Source organism: Patagioenas fasciata, chromosome 2 (assembly GCF_037038585.1).
Source record: "Patagioenas fasciata isolate bPatFas1 chromosome 2, bPatFas1.hap1, whole genome shotgun sequence".
NCBI classification, from domain to species: Eukaryota; Metazoa; Chordata; class Aves; order Columbiformes; family Columbidae; genus Patagioenas; species Patagioenas fasciata.
Window position 1 is genome coordinate 41567992 of NC_092521.1, and position 18110 is coordinate 41586101.

Sequence of the window (18110 nt, forward strand, 5' to 3'; positions counted from 1 at the left end):
CTCAAAAAGCAAAACTTGTAACTTCCTACCCTATCTAGTTGTGTTCTGCAACCTAATTATGTTGTTTAAATGGTACATCTGAAAGTATTCAGGTTTAGAGAAATCTTCTGAAATTTAAGTATGTAAAATCACAGTTTTAGAGGTGATCTGGGCCAGGCAGGCCTGCACTGAAATCTGTACCCAGGCAATTTTGGTAGACACTATGATAAAACATATAATTGGTGGCCACTTGAGTAGGTATGATTATTTGGTAAGAGTCAAAACAGCATTTTAAGAGACTCCTGTCTTAAGGAGTTGGAGTTCTTTGAAGTATCAGCAAGAATTAAAGATGCTGTCATTCAAAAATCAAAGTGAACTTTATCAGTAAGGCTTTTTAAGAAAACTAAGGAGCCATAATGTGAGAGGGAAGGTCTTTGCATAAGTAAACGATGGATTAAAAGGTAGGGTCAAAAGGCAGGAGTAGAATGTCAATTCTCGATTAAAGGAGGGTCCCAGTTAGGTTCCACTCAGTTGTAAATGGTATCTGTCAGTATGGAGATGAGCAATTGAGTGAGCAAGTTTGCCGTGAAGAACTGAGCCAGCTGTTGAGAACAGTGAGAGGATGTTAAAGTGCTGAAGACTGTGCAACAAAATGTGTGATGAAATTCAGTGTAGATAAATGGCGAAAACTGAGGAGCATTGGCCATAACAATCCAAATTGTGTATAAGATTGAGTTTCAGCTCATTATTACCATTGAGACATAAGATTTGGGGATTGTGATTCATGATGCTGTGAGATGGTGAGCTCATTGGTCACCACAACACAACCCAAGTGTTAAAGGAAATAAATAGAAAACAAAATTGAGAATGTCAGTACGAGAGTGTGTGGTCCAGCTGTGTACTGAGTGCTGTGTGAACTTCTAGAGCCCTGATCTCAGAAGAGATTTATTAGAACTAGAGGAGACTTAGAGAAAGTCAGTAAGGATGATGACCTGCATGGGGTGGCTTCCATATGAAAAACACTTCTATAAACTGGGACTTTGGTCTGGGAAAGGAATGAATTGAGGACAATGTCATGGAGATCTGCAGAGGAAGGAAGAGGCAGGCTAACTACTGCATTTCAAAACAGGTACATACACAGTTAGGAGGGAAGGCAGATTGAGAGCCTTCAAAAGGAAAAGGTTCTCCATAAAATCGTAGTGGATTTTTGGGACGACTTCTCAAAAGTATGCTGTAGATACTAGAAACTGATACTGTTTCCAGGGGGAGCGTAGATTATTGCTTGGAAGGGTGATGTGCTGAAAGTTAAGTAACAGAAACCACATATTGTTCAGGAAGTCCCTGATATCAAAGTAGCTGGAGGTCAGAAGACTATTGGTGAGAAAAACCACACATTCGTGACTGGTTCTGTACTTTTGGCTATTACTGGAGGCAGGATACTGGTCTAGTTGTACCATTAATCTAGCCTGCACACCTTATCTCATTTTAAGACATTTTAAGATGTCTTCAGACAAAGGAAAATCATGTTCCTTAAAAACATGAATTCCTGATCATATTATTGTATAATCTCATAGACACCTTCAGTATGTGTGTTTGGTTTTACTTGTACAGGATTTGGTTTTGATTTTGTTATAAAAATGACATGGTCCTGTATGGAGATTAAATGGTAACCAAAGTTTGTTTTCGAAGAAGAATCATCACTTTAAAAATGGATGCAAATTATTCATGGAATCACCAAATAGTTAGGATTGGAAGGGACTTTCAGAGGTCATCTAGTCCAACCCCCCTGCAACGAGCAGTGACGTCTTCAACTAGATCAGGTTGCTCAGAGCCCTGTCCAGCCTGGCTTTGAATATCTCCAGGGATGGGGCATCTGCCACCTCTATGGGCAACCTACACCAGTGTTTCACCACCTTCATTGTAAAGAAACTTCTTCCTCATGTTTGACTTCAGAAAGAGGGTTGTGGTATGATTCCAAAATACATTAAAGCACTTTCACAGGTTTTAAACATTCTAACAGTAATTGCAGTATCAATGTTATTTGTACCACAGCCTCTCCAAAGTTTTTAGAAAAACATCTATGGAGTGCCATAGAGGTTCTTAAAAAGCTCATAAAACCATAATCATCAGATCAGTTAACTCTAGGCAGCTCTTATTTCCTTCAATTTAGTATATAATCAGGAATCCTTTGGAACATTCAGTAAGCAAAACTGAGCACTCAAGACTTAAAGTGGACCAAAGTAATTTGAAGCATGGAAAGCTCACAAAGAGATGCTGAGTAATATTGTGATTTTTGTTTTCCTTTAAATTATAGACTATTAGGTCATGATAAAATAAATGTTGGTAAGTTCATGTTCTACTTTTCCAGAAACTTGAAAAAAACAAGACAGGCATGATAGAATATTTCTTCTATATTCTGAAAAAGGTTATGTAATATTCTTTCTAGTGTAGCATATTATAAAAATGAGTTATTTTCTAAAATCAAAAAGCTGCTTGTCCAAATTTCATTACTGTAGTACAGCTTTCAAGAACTGCAAGTAGTCTTATGCTCATGAAAAAAAAAAAAATCTTGTATTTAATAGTCAAATCTATATCAGTAGCTATTTTCATATTATGGCTACTGTTCTGCAGCAACCTAGTGGTTTTTCCCTCCAAATGCTTACTTTATTAATTAATAAAAGGTATGTATAATTAACAGAAGTTTCCTGTGTATTTACTGCCCGGGAAAAAAAAAAATAGATTTAATAATTTTAGTGTCTTTGTTTCCCTTGCTACCCGTATTTCACAGTAGTTTGAAAGGATCAGGGTTTTTTCCTGCTCAACTTTATGCAGTTTCAGTAAGTTTCTCTGTTTTGTGGATGTTTAAAACAAACAAACAAAAAGCAACAAACAAACAAAACACAAAGACTTTTTTAAAATTTCCCATCGATGAAATATCTTAGTAGTTGTATTTTTCTACCTTCTAGATAATACTCTTTGCAGCATAATCATTGTTCTGCACACAGTAAATATTAGTAATGTGCTGCCCCTAACAGTAGACTACAATAGCTGCCTGGTTTTAGTTTCAGTGCTTATGTTAATTCATTGTGTTCTAGATGTTAGGCTGTTTCCCCAAGGGGGAAAGTCTTATGTGTTATTATCTCTAACTCATTCTTATGTTTATACCTAAGACTGTTGGATAGATATTTTCACTGTTTTGCCCATATCATGCAATTTCCCTGCAGCAGCTTTCATGGGTGGTTCTGCTGCGTGCTTGGGTTTGGTTGTGTCCCCCTGCAGTCTGTGCGTGCTCTTGCTGCTGTCCTACCATGCTCTCTTGGCCACCTCTTTATACTGTAGGCTAGGAGTTGGATCCATGGAGAAGGATTTCTCTGAACTCAGCTGTCTTGCTATAAGAAGTCCTGAAGTTCACAATAAGATAAATACACACTTGTATATATTTAAAAAAACAAACACCAAACTCTGTTCTTTTGTGGTTAGTTTGCATATGTGTGTGTGCTCCCCTTACATGAAACACTGCTGTACAGTAGGGCCAGTGCCTACATCTTTGAATGGTTATTTACAATAACTACTGTCCAAAAATGCAAAAGGCCAAGTGGATTCACCCACCTCTCAGTGCCATCTCATGCCCCTGGGACCTCAGCATAGACCCTTTTGTCTTTTGACATCTCTTTGTCAGCCTGTGAGAGAACAGGAGCTGTAAACCCCGTCCGGTTCCTGGCTGCTGTCAGATTCTGTACCTGTTGGCTCTCTCGCTCTTGCTGCCCGCCATAGGAAAGGCCGCAGTGGCTGGAGGCAGGGCTCTGGGGCTTGAGGTCTGTCCCTCCAGCCATTTGGCAGTGCCGTGTTTAGAGACAGTCGTGCCAGGTGTCTTCTTTGTTTAGGGGAGAAACGTGTCCGTACGTGTTGCTTGCTGTTCATATCTTTCAGATTACACAATGAAACAGGCAGAAAATTAAATGAATTATTACTCTGTGAAAGTGCAGGCACGAGCTGCTCCTGGCCTAGGGAGGCTCACTTGTCAAACCCACCTTTTGATTAACAGTCTCATCCTAGCAATGCCCATTCTTCCTCCTGCTTTGTCCTACAGCATCAAAGCCTCAGTTTGAACTTCCAGATGTAGCAGAACTCGGGCCACTGACACCTCCCTTTGTTGCCCGCTTCTACCTCTGGCCACATCCATCCAAGAACAAATGGAGAATCAGCATCTTTCTACCAAAGACATGATTCTCCTTCTGAACATGGGCATCAAAGGTGAACAGGTTTCACTGGCTGTCTCCTTTAAAGAGTGTTCAAATAAATGCAGATCAGATGGTCTGCCAAGATCAAACAGTTCTTGATATAGACCGCTGCATCAGTCAGAAGACTGACTTTAATTCAAGAAGGAGAAAAGCACCCCTGAAGTCGTCTTCAGTACTTCAGCACCTTTGCCAATTAAGCATGGATTTTTCTTACCTGCTTGACTGTTTCCATTGCTGGGATCACCTTCTCCAGCTGAGATCTTCTCTTACTGAAAGTTACCTCTCTATAAGAGAGACCTCTGGAAGTGCCGGGTTGGCAGCTTTTGCTATCTGCAGCTACTTTGAGATGAGTCTTCTGTTGCTAAAAGTCTAGCATTTTTCTACAAAGTCTAACCTGGAGTTATCTGAGTGTTTGGAGAGTTAGCAAAATTAGTGCCTCATGGATACTGGAAGGTCTGATAAATTCTAAGAATTATAATCTGGCAAATTATAGAAGTCATATTTTATTACTAGTTCCCAAGTGGGTTTTGGGCATGTACATGTGACACTGCTTTTTGCAGTGTGATGTGGAGGATAATTTGAGCTTTGTTATTCTGTTAACATTTTTCCTAACTTATGTAATTCAGAAGAAAACTTAATAATGCTATAGCTATAAGCAGTTAGGAGAAGAATGGTACGTCTTTGTCCAGTGTTCTGCCGCAGAGATTATCTAGCACTAAAAGGCTTCTGAGAAAGGTGCTCTAAAAATCAGGATTATCATGGGCAACTTTTGTATTCTGTGCATGACAAGAAGTCTGATTTATTGCCGCAATAGCTGATGTATTGCCACAAAGCATAGGGATTTTCTGAAATTTTCTGCTTTCACTTAATTCTGTCAAATGTAGCAGATGTTTTCGTTATTCATACAAACTTTTCCCCTTTTGTGTGTATGTTGCTAAGCTCTTTGCTTAATAATGGTCTTGTAGAAGTCAATATGCTGGCTAATTGTAGGTATAGCATTGCCCTCATCTGGATCCACTGCTTTGTGATTTTGCTGTATTCATAAGATAATAAGAGTAACTGACTCTCCTCCTTTATTCTCTTCAGCATTTTAAATCCCCCTGGCATTTACCTTGCTTATTTACTTGTTCCAGGTGCTTCAGTTGCCCCTGACAAGGTCTTTCCATGCCTCTGATGGCCCATCTCTGAGGGCATCTGCTTTCTGCTAGAGTGACTTCAGATGTGTGGTGAGAATTGAGCACCATAAGCATTTAAGAGAAAATATTGAATACTGTTGAGAGGGCATTATAATATTTTAGACAGATCTTTTTTTTTTTTTTTTTCCTGAAGAGGAAATAGTCTGTAAATACCAAGAGTGGAGGAACTAAGTCCACAAGGACTTAGTTCATTACATTTATGTGGCTGTCTTAAATATAATCTACTTATTGTGAGCTACATTAGTAAAAATATCTGGATAGTGAAGTTCTTCCTTTCTGCTGCAATAGTGGAAGATGTTGAGATAGGCGTCACAGGGTAAATGATTTATAAAGGACTTGCTGGGAGAGGAAGTGAGAAGTCATCAGCATTTTCTTCATGAAACAAGGTGATTTGGGGACCTCCGAAAGAGGAGGTGAGGGTTGTTCCCCCTCTCTTGCTCATTAGTTGAAAACAGTTTTTTCACTTTTTCTTTGGGTACTGGAGCTGTTTCAGCCTCCTGCCTGTATGTACAAAGACTCAAATAAATGCTCCTCAGCTGTCAGAGCTTCAGTTGGTTGCCGTGATAGCGCTTTTGCCTTCGAGAGGTGTTGAAGGACGCGGCTTTGCTCGCGTTCATGCTTACCAGCAGAGGAGGCTGAGGCTGTGTGAAATTGAACACAGAACCAAAAGCAAGAATCCTTTACTGGAGTGAATGGAAAGGGAGAAGGGAAAATGGTTTGTCCGGGGGGAAATATTACATTACTCTGGGGTTCCTGCCAAATACCTTCAGCCTGGTATGCCACGTGGGGTGTGTGCGCTGTATAGGGCTTTGCCTTTACATATCTGGAAGAGTTGGAGGGGATAAAACCTCCCCTGTATAATGAGGCATTGAACATGTTTTCCGCGTATACCTGTGTCATCCAGGAGGCCTTTCAGCAAGAAAAGGAAGACATGCTGCAAATTTACAAGAGGATGGTGGCAGGGAAATGGGAGATGTAAGGGAAATTCCAGAAAGGCCCTCTGGATTTGCTCAGGCACACCTAGACTTGCCCTGTATTGCGATTTACCTGTAGCATGTACATCAAGAGGCTTTATTATTTTTTTTTAAATTAATTTTATTTTCCTTTGCAGGTCACGTTTTAAGCTGCTATTTCCTGTATAATTAAGCAGAATGAAGGCATTAGGTTCTAGTAAAGTTGGGCCTAATCCAGAAATCTTCTCTTATTCAGACCTTTCTGAGTAAGAAACTCAAGTCTGGCCCCAGCATTTAACATGTTTCACTGTAATTTCTAAATTATTTGTGGTCTGTGATTTTTTTGTTTGTTTTGGTTTTATCTTTATTGAAAACTCCTTTGCTTTTGTCTAATTTTATCTCTTTATGTGTTACTGTCCCGCATAGCATTAGTTGAAATGATGTAAGTATACTGTGAATTGAAGTGTATAATTACTACTGATAATGCAAGAATGATTGATTCCTACAGTTTACAATTAACAGTACATAATGTTCTGTGCATGGGTTGGATCTATCCCTTTTAACTTTTCCTTTCTGATTCTTTCCAACCCCCTGCCTTGCCGCATCCCAGCCTTTCTGAATATACTGTTTTCGCTGGAGTCTAGTCCGTTCTTCCTTTTGTTTTTCAGACCAGTAAAAATGGGAAGTACTGGATTCTGGTTTCCTCCAAGAAGAGTCAGCGGAACTGGTTAAGACCAAAATCTGAGGACTTTAGTGGGCAAACATCAGGTGTGCATTGAACAGAGGCTGCTTTAATCCTGCTTTAAGTATATGCTTCTTTAAAAATAGTATTATATATGAGCTTTTTTGTAATGTGTTTGTTATATTTAATACTGCATATAATCGTTCATCTTGCAGTTGTGAAAGCACCAATAAGAATGAGGATTTTAAGTGATAATATGTTGAGACACAAATGGGCAATATTATTCATAAAATTCTTTCAGCTGGTCTTTGGAAAGTGTAATATTTGAGGATCAGTGGTTTTCTTTAAGTTTTATCTCCATTGCTCAGTCTATATATCCACAAGAAAAAAAAAAAAAAGTGGTTATTTGCTATTAAGAGATCAATACTGAAGTTCTTAATTGCCTTATCTGTTGAGAAATGGTACTGAGATAATAGTGCGTACATTTTTTTTTAATAAAACACTGTCATTGTCAAAGATTGGATCCACACTATATTTGTTCTAATGATGTGTTTTTAAGGACACTTAAGCAGTTCAAAGTCAGCTTAATTAGTTTTGATTATGGAGCAACAAAACCTGAATTCTTCATCTGTGTCAATGTTCTGAGTTCCATCTGGTACAGCAGCTAGCTTACCTCGTGTTTTGGAGAAGGTAACAGTCATGTTATATTGGCCTGAATATAGGATGGCCTCCAGTCCGAGGTGTGATCCTTGCAATGAGAAAAGGAGTGAGAAGTTGTCAGAGTTGTTAATTAAGCCTCATATGCTGTTCCACAACAAAGACTACTTTTGGCCTCACACCAGACCCTGCATATCACCCTTCTGCATGGCCGAATATCCTGCATCTCCCCAGCCTAATGCACATGCAGTCCCTCCCCACCTGCCCCCATACTTGTGCCCTTAGATGTTCCCAGCTCCCATGCAGTGCTCCCTGCACCTCCCTGCCCCCACATCCTAGTTTTGTTCCTTGTGCCTCCTCATGGCAGTTCATCCTTCCAACACATATCCTTATAGCCATGCCTGCTTCCCTTAGCATGGAGGCCACTTGCTATTGAGCTATGGACCCAGCATGGTCAACTTCACTGCATTCCCCAGCAGCAGACTGTGGAGACAGCTCCCTTGCCCGTTGCCGCCAATGCTGCCTGTCCCCCTCGGGCTAGATGTGGATTTGGCAGGGAGGCGAAAGGGTCCATAGCCCTTTCTTACCCTGTGAGGCCATAGGTGCCCCAGGCACGCAGTGAGGGCCACAGCTTCTGCGCTGTCGGCTCCGTGCAGCAGGTCTCCTATAGGTGCCCATGCGGTATAGATACACCCTATGTAAGCATAGTGGGTTGGATTTTTTTTCTCCCTCAGAACTTTATTTGTGAGGAGAGATTAGGCTAAAACGAGATTTCATTTTATATTCAGGTCAATATGTGTAGAAGACCAGTGCGTTCATTTACAGGGAAACACAATTTTATTATCTGATTCTAATTAAAGCATATAGTGAAAATCTCTCAATCTACGAATTTATCACAAGTTCACTGTGAATCAGACTCTCCTTTTGTTTATATTGGTGACTCCATTGAAGTCTTTGGAACTGGTCTTCATTTACTTTTATTGCAGAAACACTTTGGTCTCTAGTCTCCAAACAACTGTTCTGTTTTTTTCACTTATGAGCTAGAAAGCTGCTTGTAAGACTGAAAACAAAATTAAGCTGATCCTTTGAAGACCTGTGCTTGTTCCCACTCACGAAATTGATGTCTTCAGGCTTCATCTCATGAGTGGGAATGAGTCGGAGACAAATCTGAAATTATAAGAGTCCTTAAAAAAACACCTTTCTTGTCACTGGGTATCTTTAAAGAGGTTAGTGGGTCCATAAAAAATTGGGAGAATAAAGGTGGTCTTAAAAAGCTTCTTGCTTATAGAAGGTAACATAGTTTAACCTCCATTCAAGGACTATGGGGTTGAAAGGCAGCAGATTTCCATCTTGGTGTGCCAGTGTTTCTCTCCTCTTATAAAGACAAGGGAAAAATTTGGGGGAGGAGGGAGGAAGAGCCATAGACAAACACATACTCTGTGTACACATTTCAAATGGAAATCTCAGTCTGAAGCTTTCATAAAATGCAGACATTAAAGAGGTGCATCCTCTTCTCTCCATCCCTGCTCCCCAGCCCTCCTGTCCTGCCATGTGTAGAGAACAGCCCCTCCTTTCTCCCCACTTTCTTCCAGGGCCACACGAGGGCTCTTTCAAGGACAGTTTAGTTGGGTGCTGCTCTCTGCTCCCTCTCTGGAGCAGTTGGCTCCCTCCACTTCTGCTGAGTCTCAGCAGGGGAGAGAGGACAGCTGAAAGTGGGCAGCCTTGAAGCTGTCCAGCCTCCCCTCACTGCTGATGGGGAAGACTCCAGTCGGTGTATCAGGGAGGAGACATTAGGCTGAAGCAGCTGCAGCCTGGTGCTCTCTGCCCAGCACCTGGCTGCCTGGTTCCACCTGTCCCAGCAGCTGCTGCCTTCCCCGGCCCCGCTGCCAGGGCCCATGGGGGCGGCCGGCCACCACACCCTCAGCCCGGCCGCTGCCCCCGGCCTCAATGCCGCCCAGCCAAGCAGCCTCTTGTGCAGCTGCCCCAGCAGCAGCCAGAGAAGACAGCAGCTGTGAGCCACGACACCGAGGCAGGGGGAGTGCTGCTTTTGAGGGAAAAAGGCCAAATTTTAGGGCTTTCCTGTCTTGCCTGTGGCTTGCATTGAGTGCTGCCCTCCTGCCATCTTCCTCCTTACCCCCGCTGCCACAGAGCTCACACTTGGCCTTTCCCACAACAGGTAGCACTGCATTTGGTATCTAAAGTAGCAACTGTGCTCAAATGATGAGAAAAGGCTGTCAGCTACCCCTGACAAAGGAGGGCTGTTGAGTGCCCTGTAATGGCAGCCGCCCAGTTGCTACTACACGTTACCAGATGATGAATTTAAAGCTGTTTGCCAGGAAGTCACACTCAAGCATCGTGCACCCTCTTTAGCTGAAAGCCTCTGGTTTAGTTCACAGTTTGCAATGCCCCAGAAGAACCAGCTAAGAGCCTCTGAGCTAGGAGCCTAAGAGCTAGGCTAAACCTCAGTGCTTACAGTGCTCACACCTTGCAGAGTAGCATGAGGAGGGGGGGGTCTCCAGTGCTGGGCTGATAAAACCCTAATCTGTGTAATCTATCCCTAATCTGTGGGATTTCTGTTATTAATATGTCAAGTGTCTGTTAGCAGAGTTTCACCTGGCATTAGCAATCATTGGCAAAACATACATTTTACTAGAGTAGGTGTGCAGTAGTCACAAGGAAGAGGTACGTGTGAGAACGTGAGCTTTGACCCCCCCAGACTGTCAGCATGGGTACTACTGCTTTTTGCACAGGTTTTCAAATATTTTGAGGCTTACAGATTTTCACTTTGATCACTCTGTGTGCATGTGTGCGTGTGTGTGTATGCCTGTGCAAACACCACAGGCATGGCTTTAATTCCTTGGAAATCCAAAGCTGCCAAAAGCCATTTGGGTAGGTAGGCTCTTTGCCTGATGCCTCCCCTAATCTGACAGAACCTTTGCTGTTCTCCATCAGTGCTTGAGGGGAAGGTTGTGAGATGTGATTTCAGGGCAAATGTGGATCTGTTCATCCTGAGCAATGCATTTTAAGAGTTGCAGCAAATAGTGTAAAGAAACCTACAGGTATTACATTAGACCAGCTGAACCTAGTTTTATTTTTAAGTTTTATTCAGAAGCATCACATAGCAAGTAAACTTCAAAATCTAAGTTTAGTTACAAACTAGTTGTTTCTTATTTTTTTTTTCCAGTCCCCTTTTGCTTTCTTTTACGACCACATGAAACTTGAGAAGCCATCTAAAGCTAAATCATTTAGTGGAGTTGGGCAATTCCCAAGTGTCCAACAAGAAGGCCTGGTTTAGGCTGCGATGGCCACTGTCATTCCTGGTGATTTGTCAGAAGTAAGAGATACCCAGAAAGTCCCTTCAGGGAAACGTAAGCGTGGTGAAACCAAACCAAGAAAAAACTTTCCTTGCCAACTGTGTGACAAGGCCTTTAACAGTGTTGAGAAATTAAAGGTTCACTCATACTCTCACACAGGAGAGAGGCCCTACAAGTGCACACAACAAGACTGCACCAAGGCCTTTGTTTCTAAGTACAAATTACTAAGGTATTAAACTCTATTTATCTTTCAGATTATATTATCTATTTTATGTTGGCCGTGTTAAGCCGTGTAAAAGTATATATTTGTGTACACCTTCAGCTGATTGCAGAGAGGATGTGTTAAATTAAAGTAGCCATTGGATTGTTTCTAGAATTCTAAATTACCTAAGTTTGCAAGCTAATGTCTTTGATTTTGTTTCTTAATTTGTTTTCTGCTTTTGTTTTCTGTTTGTTTGTTGTTTTTTGTTTGTTTGTTTGTTTTGTTTTTAATGAGCATAGAATTTTCATTTGTATAAGGAATTGTCATGAGAAAAAAGAGTATGGACTGAAATTTTTTTGGCTTTGGACTTTTACATGAGTACTTTCATACTTGCCCATATACCCCTGTTACATTAGCTAAAACCCACCAAAACTAAAGTGTCAATTTAAGAGAAATGGCTCGCATTTCGCTATATTTAAATTTGTCGAACTGTCTTTGTAGTGTCATGCTTTCAGTTAAAAGGTTCTGTTACAAAGCAGCCCTTAGCATAGTATTTAGCTGCCATTAAAAAATGAGCACGTGTGTTTTTTGATCAAAATAATTACTTACAGAATATATCTGTGTTTAAAGGCATATGGCTACTCATTCTCCTGAGAAAACCCACAAGTGTAATTATTGTGAGAAAATGTTTCACCGAAAAGATCACCTAAAGAATCACCTACATACACACAATCCCAACAAAGAGGCCTTTAAGTGTGAAGAATGTGGAAAGAACTACAATACCAAGCTTGGGTTCAAACGTCACCTGGCTTTGCACGCTGCAACAAGCGGTGACCTCACCTGTAAGGTATGTTTGCAGACTTTTGAAAGCACAGGAGTGCTGCTGGAGCACCTCAAAACTCACGCAGGCAAGTCATCGGGTGGAGTGAAGGAGAAAAAACACCAGTGTGAACACTGTGATCGTCGGTTCTACACCCGAAAGGATGTCCGTAGACACATGGTAGTGCACACTGGAAGAAAGGACTTCCTCTGTCAGTACTGTGCACAGAGATTTGGGCGGAAGGATCACCTCACGCGCCACATGAAGAAAAGTCACAACCAAGAACTTTTGAAGGTCAAAACAGAGCCAATGGACCTTCTAGATCCCTTTACCTGCAATGTTTCTGTGCCTATTAAGGATGAGCTGCTTCCAGTGATGTCTTTACCTTCCAGTGAACTGACATCAAAGCCATTTACAAACACTTTGCAATTAAATCTCTACAACACTCAGATTCAGTCCATGCAGAGTTCTGCATCTGCACACCAAATGGTTGCCACATCGTTACCATTGGGAATGCCTTGTCCAATAGATATGGAGTCTGTCCATCCTTCTCACCAGCTATCGTTGAAATATCCGCTCGGTACTACCTCATACGCAATTTCTATGCCTGAAAAAGAACAGCCATTGAAAGGGGAAATCGAAAGTTACTTAATGGAGTTGCAAAGTGGTATGCCTTCTTCATCCCAGGATTCTCAAGCATCTTCGTCAAAACTAGGGCTGGATCCACAAGTAGGGCCACTAGATGATGGGTCTGGGGAGGTTTCCCTTTCCAAGGGCTCCGTTCCTATTAGCGAACCTCTAAACACCCCATCATTGGACTTTTCTCAGCTGTTCAACTTCATACCTGTAAACGGCCCTCCCTATAATCCTTCTGTTTCGGTGGGAAACCTCGGAATGAGTTATACGCAAGAGGAGGCACATTCTTCTATGACTCAACTTCCACCACAAACCCAGGATCCACAAGATCCTAGCAATAGTATAGGTCTTGGGTCTCTGCACTCGTTGTCAGCAGCTTTCACAAGCAGTCTAAGCACAACCACCACCCTACCGCGATTTCATCAAGCTTTCCAATAGGATGTACAAAGCTGGCTTGTTGCTGTCTATTTGTAGAAATGCCTTAGGTGACCATTTTTAACTTAGTGCCTACTATAAGACATTATAAATTCTCTGCTTTTTTACAGTACCAATCTCATGAAGCCAGTAAGAAATTTAAATTAACTTTTTAAAAAATGTTTTGAAAGTGTTTATTCTCGGCTGTGTTTACTTTGTTTTTTGTTCTTTTGTTTTGGTTTTTTTCTTTCTTTTATTTTTAAAAAGAGTCTCATTGTATTGTTTTCATTTTCACTGCCAACTGACATGTTCAAAATGTTCAGTACAGAGTCACCCCAAGCAAACTCTCAACACTCATCCCTTTTTTAAAACTTTTTCAACCATACCAGCTATTCCATTTTGTTGAGGTCTGTGGTAGAACTACCACTTCTGCCTTTTAATATATTTTACTATTTGCAAAGAATCTAGTTAAAATATGTATCATAAAGATGCCTGAAGATTTGGGGAAAAAATTCTGCAGTCCGTTTCCAAACAAATCCTCTTCCCGAATAGTGACACATCTGATCTGTTCTATAATGACAAACCTAGAATAATGACAAATATAGAATTCAGATTTTTCTGAAAACTTGTGTGTGTATATATAGAAGTCCATATATACACATGTACATATATATAGCATTTTGACTTGTATTAAAGTCATTATAAAAGATGTTAAGAATTTTGCCATTTTCTGGCTTAAATTTTTGTGGCCTGTTATGGTTAACAGAAGAAAAAATTAGTTTAATTCTCTAAAATCATGGCTGAACAGAATTTCAACAGAGAATCTCTGCTTGTGTAAATGACATGTTTCAAGTTGAATTTGGAACTGTGTTATTGTGCTTTCTTGACTCTGGTAGAGGGAAACAGGCAAAATTAATGGCTGATCTTGAAATATAAAAGTGTTGTAATGTAGTAATGCAGAATATTTTGTCACAGTTTTTGTTTTTATTCTTAGCTCGCTGTTTTTTCTCTTTAGTAGCATAGAGGGAGTACTGCATAGGAATCTTCCGATAGTATGTTCGCATTTGTAGGCATCAGTCTTCTCCCAGCTGCCACCGCCAAAGGGTGGATCAAGTCCAGCCAGAAAGTGTTTATCTGTTTTCAGTTCAGAACTAGTGTGCAGTCAGAGAGTGAATGTAAATTTGCAAATACCGGGTTTTTTTGTTTTGTTTTTGGTTTTGTTTTTTTTTTTTTTTATTGGAATGATCTTTTCAGTTGTGTTACATGGTGTGTTATGTCCTCCTAAGCAACAAGTTAGATGTTAATCACACTTTCTACACCTGGGTACTTGGTTAGGGACTTTTTGCCCGTTGCCAAGATTTAAAGACAGGACTCTTAGGAGTGAAGTAAAAGCATATTGCTTACACCACTTTTACCTAATGCAATATATTCTATTCCCCAACCCTTAATAACCAAAAGAGGAAAAAAAAAATAACCCTGTGATACATGCAAGCAAACTAGATTTGCTGTAATTCAACAGTAACCTTCTTTTCCTTGTCATTTTTGTACAAGGAATTAAAAAATAGAAATCAAGTGCATTAATATCTCTCAAACGACAATGAGGATTCATACAAGGTTTTAAGTGGTTAAACTAAATATACTTCACAGAAACAAAAGTTGCTCCCATTTAAGGAGCTCATGCTCCGGATGTTTTATCAGTAGCTCCTGCTTTTTTTTTTTAATTCTAGGAGCAATATACAGGTGTAGTTTTACTATTTTATACATATGTGTATTTAAATTTTATTACTGAAAAAAAACATTTTTATAAATGAGTGTTCCAAAGGCATTAAAATAAGGATGTATTAATAAGGAAAAACCTTTGAAATTCTGCAAACTACTCCTAGATTTTGGGTTTAGGAGCGTATCGTAAAGTGGGCTTTTAGCTCTGCTTCATGACGGCTTCTTCTGGTTTCTGTGAAACAGATTGCTCGCTTACTTACATCTTTAGCTGAATGATTTGTTCAATATTGCTTTTTTTTCTCTTCACCTTTCTAAAGGGAAAAAAAAAAACACAGATGAACAGAGCACAAAATGAATGCAACCGAATGTAAATCAGCAACCATAACACATCTAGGAATAACTTGGGTTTATTCTCAATCCTTCAAATCAATCTGAGATGAAGATGAACTTAATTTCTCCAGTGGGTTGTGTCCCGCGTGGAGCTGAGCATTTGCAACTTCCACTGCAGCAGAGGCAAGTTGCGAGTGCTTGGCATCCTGCACCTGGCACGCGAATTTCCAATCCATAGCGGCTGCTTATCAGTCTCAGTTACCAGTTACACTTCACTAAACAAACAAAACAAAACAAAGTAACAACTAAAACCTAACAGACACTTTGCCAACACCAGTTTCTTAGCACGTAGCCAGAATCCTTACTACTGTGTTTGTGCCTTAGCTTCCTGAAAAGGGATTGATGTTTCACTTCGGAGTTAGACCTACATTTCACTTGAGAAATAGGGACCTCAGACAAGATATTGAACCTCATTCAGTCAGGGCTTCAGTGGGGGGCTGCACCAAGCGTGTTTGCCACTGGACGAGGATGTACGGTAACGTGGAAGCAGACTGGCACTGTCAGCAATACTGCCCGCACCGCAGTGCTTTGGAATATCACTTAGGCAGAGTCAATATTGGCCACTACTAAACCGTCAAGTTTTTAAAACCTGTTTTCTCCATTTCAGATGGGTTCTCAGTGGGAGGGGGGAGGGCTGGCTGATCCTGCACCACTCTTTGTGCAACTTCTAAACTTCTACTAAGGTTGGGGTTTGGATTTGTTTTTTGGTTTTTTGTTTGGTTTTGTTTTGGTTTTTGGTTGTTTTTTGTTTTTTTTTTTTTTAATATATATATTTTTGTGTACTTGTTGCTTGTGCTTTATTTAGTAGTAAATTGTGGAATAGAGTGATTTATTGTTAATTTGGCAGTAGCGGTTTTTAAAAACCATATACTGACTGAAACATGAGCCAGAGCTGATTGCTTTATTAAGCTAATAATGAATGTTAAGAGTACATATTTTCAGGATCATTTGCCTAGTGAGCTAAACTTGTATTATAGGCCAATATTTTTAAAAATAAAGCTTGGTCAACCTCTATGTTACACATATTACAAGATATAGCACTTTCAAAAAGAAAAACCTAAACCTTTTAAGAAAATTTCTTACAGGTTATGCTTTTTATTATAAAACCTTTTATTATAATTTGTTTCAAGTGCCATTAGATTACATATATGTAGGCCTTTGGTATAATGCTTTGTGTACAAAATGGTAGACATTGTAATTTTAAACAGGTACATTTTTACAGTGTTTTCTTATCAATTTGCTATATTGCACAGAACCAGTGTGTCTTTCTTAAGGGTTTTACAATGGTTTTTACTAGGTTTACATGTTTCAAACTACACTGTCTTCTACTGCCATTTTGAATACCAGTCAAAAAAAATTAGGAGTTTGTCCTCACCTATTGCAAACTGTGTCCTCTGGAGTTCTGGATGGTAAACTATGACAAAATTGTTTAACGTGCAGTATTTGATACAGATTTTTTTTATCGTATCCTATCATCGCTATGCTGCTGTCTGAAGTTAACTTAGGGCCTGATCCTGCGCCCATAAAGGTGGAGGGGAGCAGGATTGCATCCTTCGTTATGTCTGTCTCATACACTGGTTTAGCAGCTCATCCTGTATTCTTCTCAGTCTATAGATAAGCCTCTGAAATAAATGTACTTATCTGGTAGGTAGTAAACCGTACAGGCGTAGCTGCCCGTCCTGCATCCTCCCAGTGTACAGTTAAAACCACAGGCTACTTAGCATCGTGCTCAACGTACGAGTAACGCCCCAGTAGTTCAAAATGTGTTTGGATAGTCCCAAAGCTTTTATGCAATAAGGGTGTCTTACTTTTGTTGGAAGGCAGTGTCTTTTGATAACAGTTATCTAGCCCTGGAAGTGACACAGAACTATTGCTAATCATATGTAAACACTTTTCAGTATAAGCTTCAGTGGTACAGTTGAACCAGAGTGAATGTTTATCTCCTCAGAAACACTCCTGCAATATTGTTATATTGGATCATGCTGCTAATGTAACTTGGGATACAACTCCTCTCATGGTGCTACAAACCTCCCTGTCTCATTCAGATGTATTTTTACCCATAGAAAAAAGGACTATACTAGACCTATAGTTGTATGATATATTTTTATACTGTGACTTAATTTGTCATTAATGAACTTTGTGCAACACCACAATGTATTCATATGCACTTGCAAAAGTAAAATTTTGGACATACGCATTTAAACGCTGACAAGCCCATCTCTTGTTCACAAAAATAGATGACTGCTAGTTAAAATTTTATGTGGGCTTTTTATATGGTGTGAAGGACATACTGTGTATTACTAAAAGCCTTTGAATTTAAACAAAACCTGGGAAAAGTATATTGGGGAATTATGACACACCCAAACCTGACTTGGATTGCTGAAATTATATTTTTAGCTAGTGGAAAAATTGTTTGGACTTGTATGCTAAAATGTTTTAATGATAAGAGTTTTGAGTCAAAAATAGAGAAAAAAGAAAAAAAAAAGAACACAGAAAACCCTGCATTCCAGACTGAATTTGTATATGTTTCTTGCATTTAAAATTTGCTATCCTGTGATATGGGAAATTGAGTTGCTTATCATGTATATGTACTTTAAAATGTATTCACAAACTACTGTTGTATTTGTATAAAATATAGACAAAAAGATTGCATATATATTTTTGTGTATAAGCTCTGTAAAATAGCAATCACATTATGAAGCTGCAGCAGAACTTCATTTTAAACATTCACATCCAAAGAAACAGACTATTTATTGTCCACATACCCTGATTAAAAAATATACCTTGCTGCTATTAAACAATAGTGCTGCAGCTTCTTGTGGCCTACAGTGTTATGTTTGCTGTACAAAAATATGTGAACTCCACAAAATATATCAATAAAATTACAGAATGGTTTTAGTTAATGAA

General features: G+C 39.7%; 1 protein-coding gene across 9 annotated transcripts in view; it reads left to right on the forward strand.

Annotated features, from left to right (window-relative positions):
• PLAG1 (PLAG1 zinc finger) overlaps positions 1-18110 on the forward strand; it is a 50848-nt gene extending 32738 nt beyond the window's left edge. For 8 of the 9 annotated variants that reach the window (XM_071804092.1, XM_071804091.1, XM_071804094.1 and 5 more), the window contains 3 exons: positions 7038-7137; positions 10893-11251; positions 11855-18110. In XM_071804092.1, the coding sequence (XP_071660193.1) occupies positions 11010-11251; positions 11855-13118 (1506 nt within the window). In that variant the 5' untranslated portion in view covers positions 7038-7137; positions 10893-11009 and the 3' untranslated portion in view covers positions 13119-18110. The remainder of the gene's footprint in view (positions 1-7037; positions 7138-10892; positions 11252-11854) is intronic. The other variant, XM_071804097.1, reaches the window with a different exon arrangement.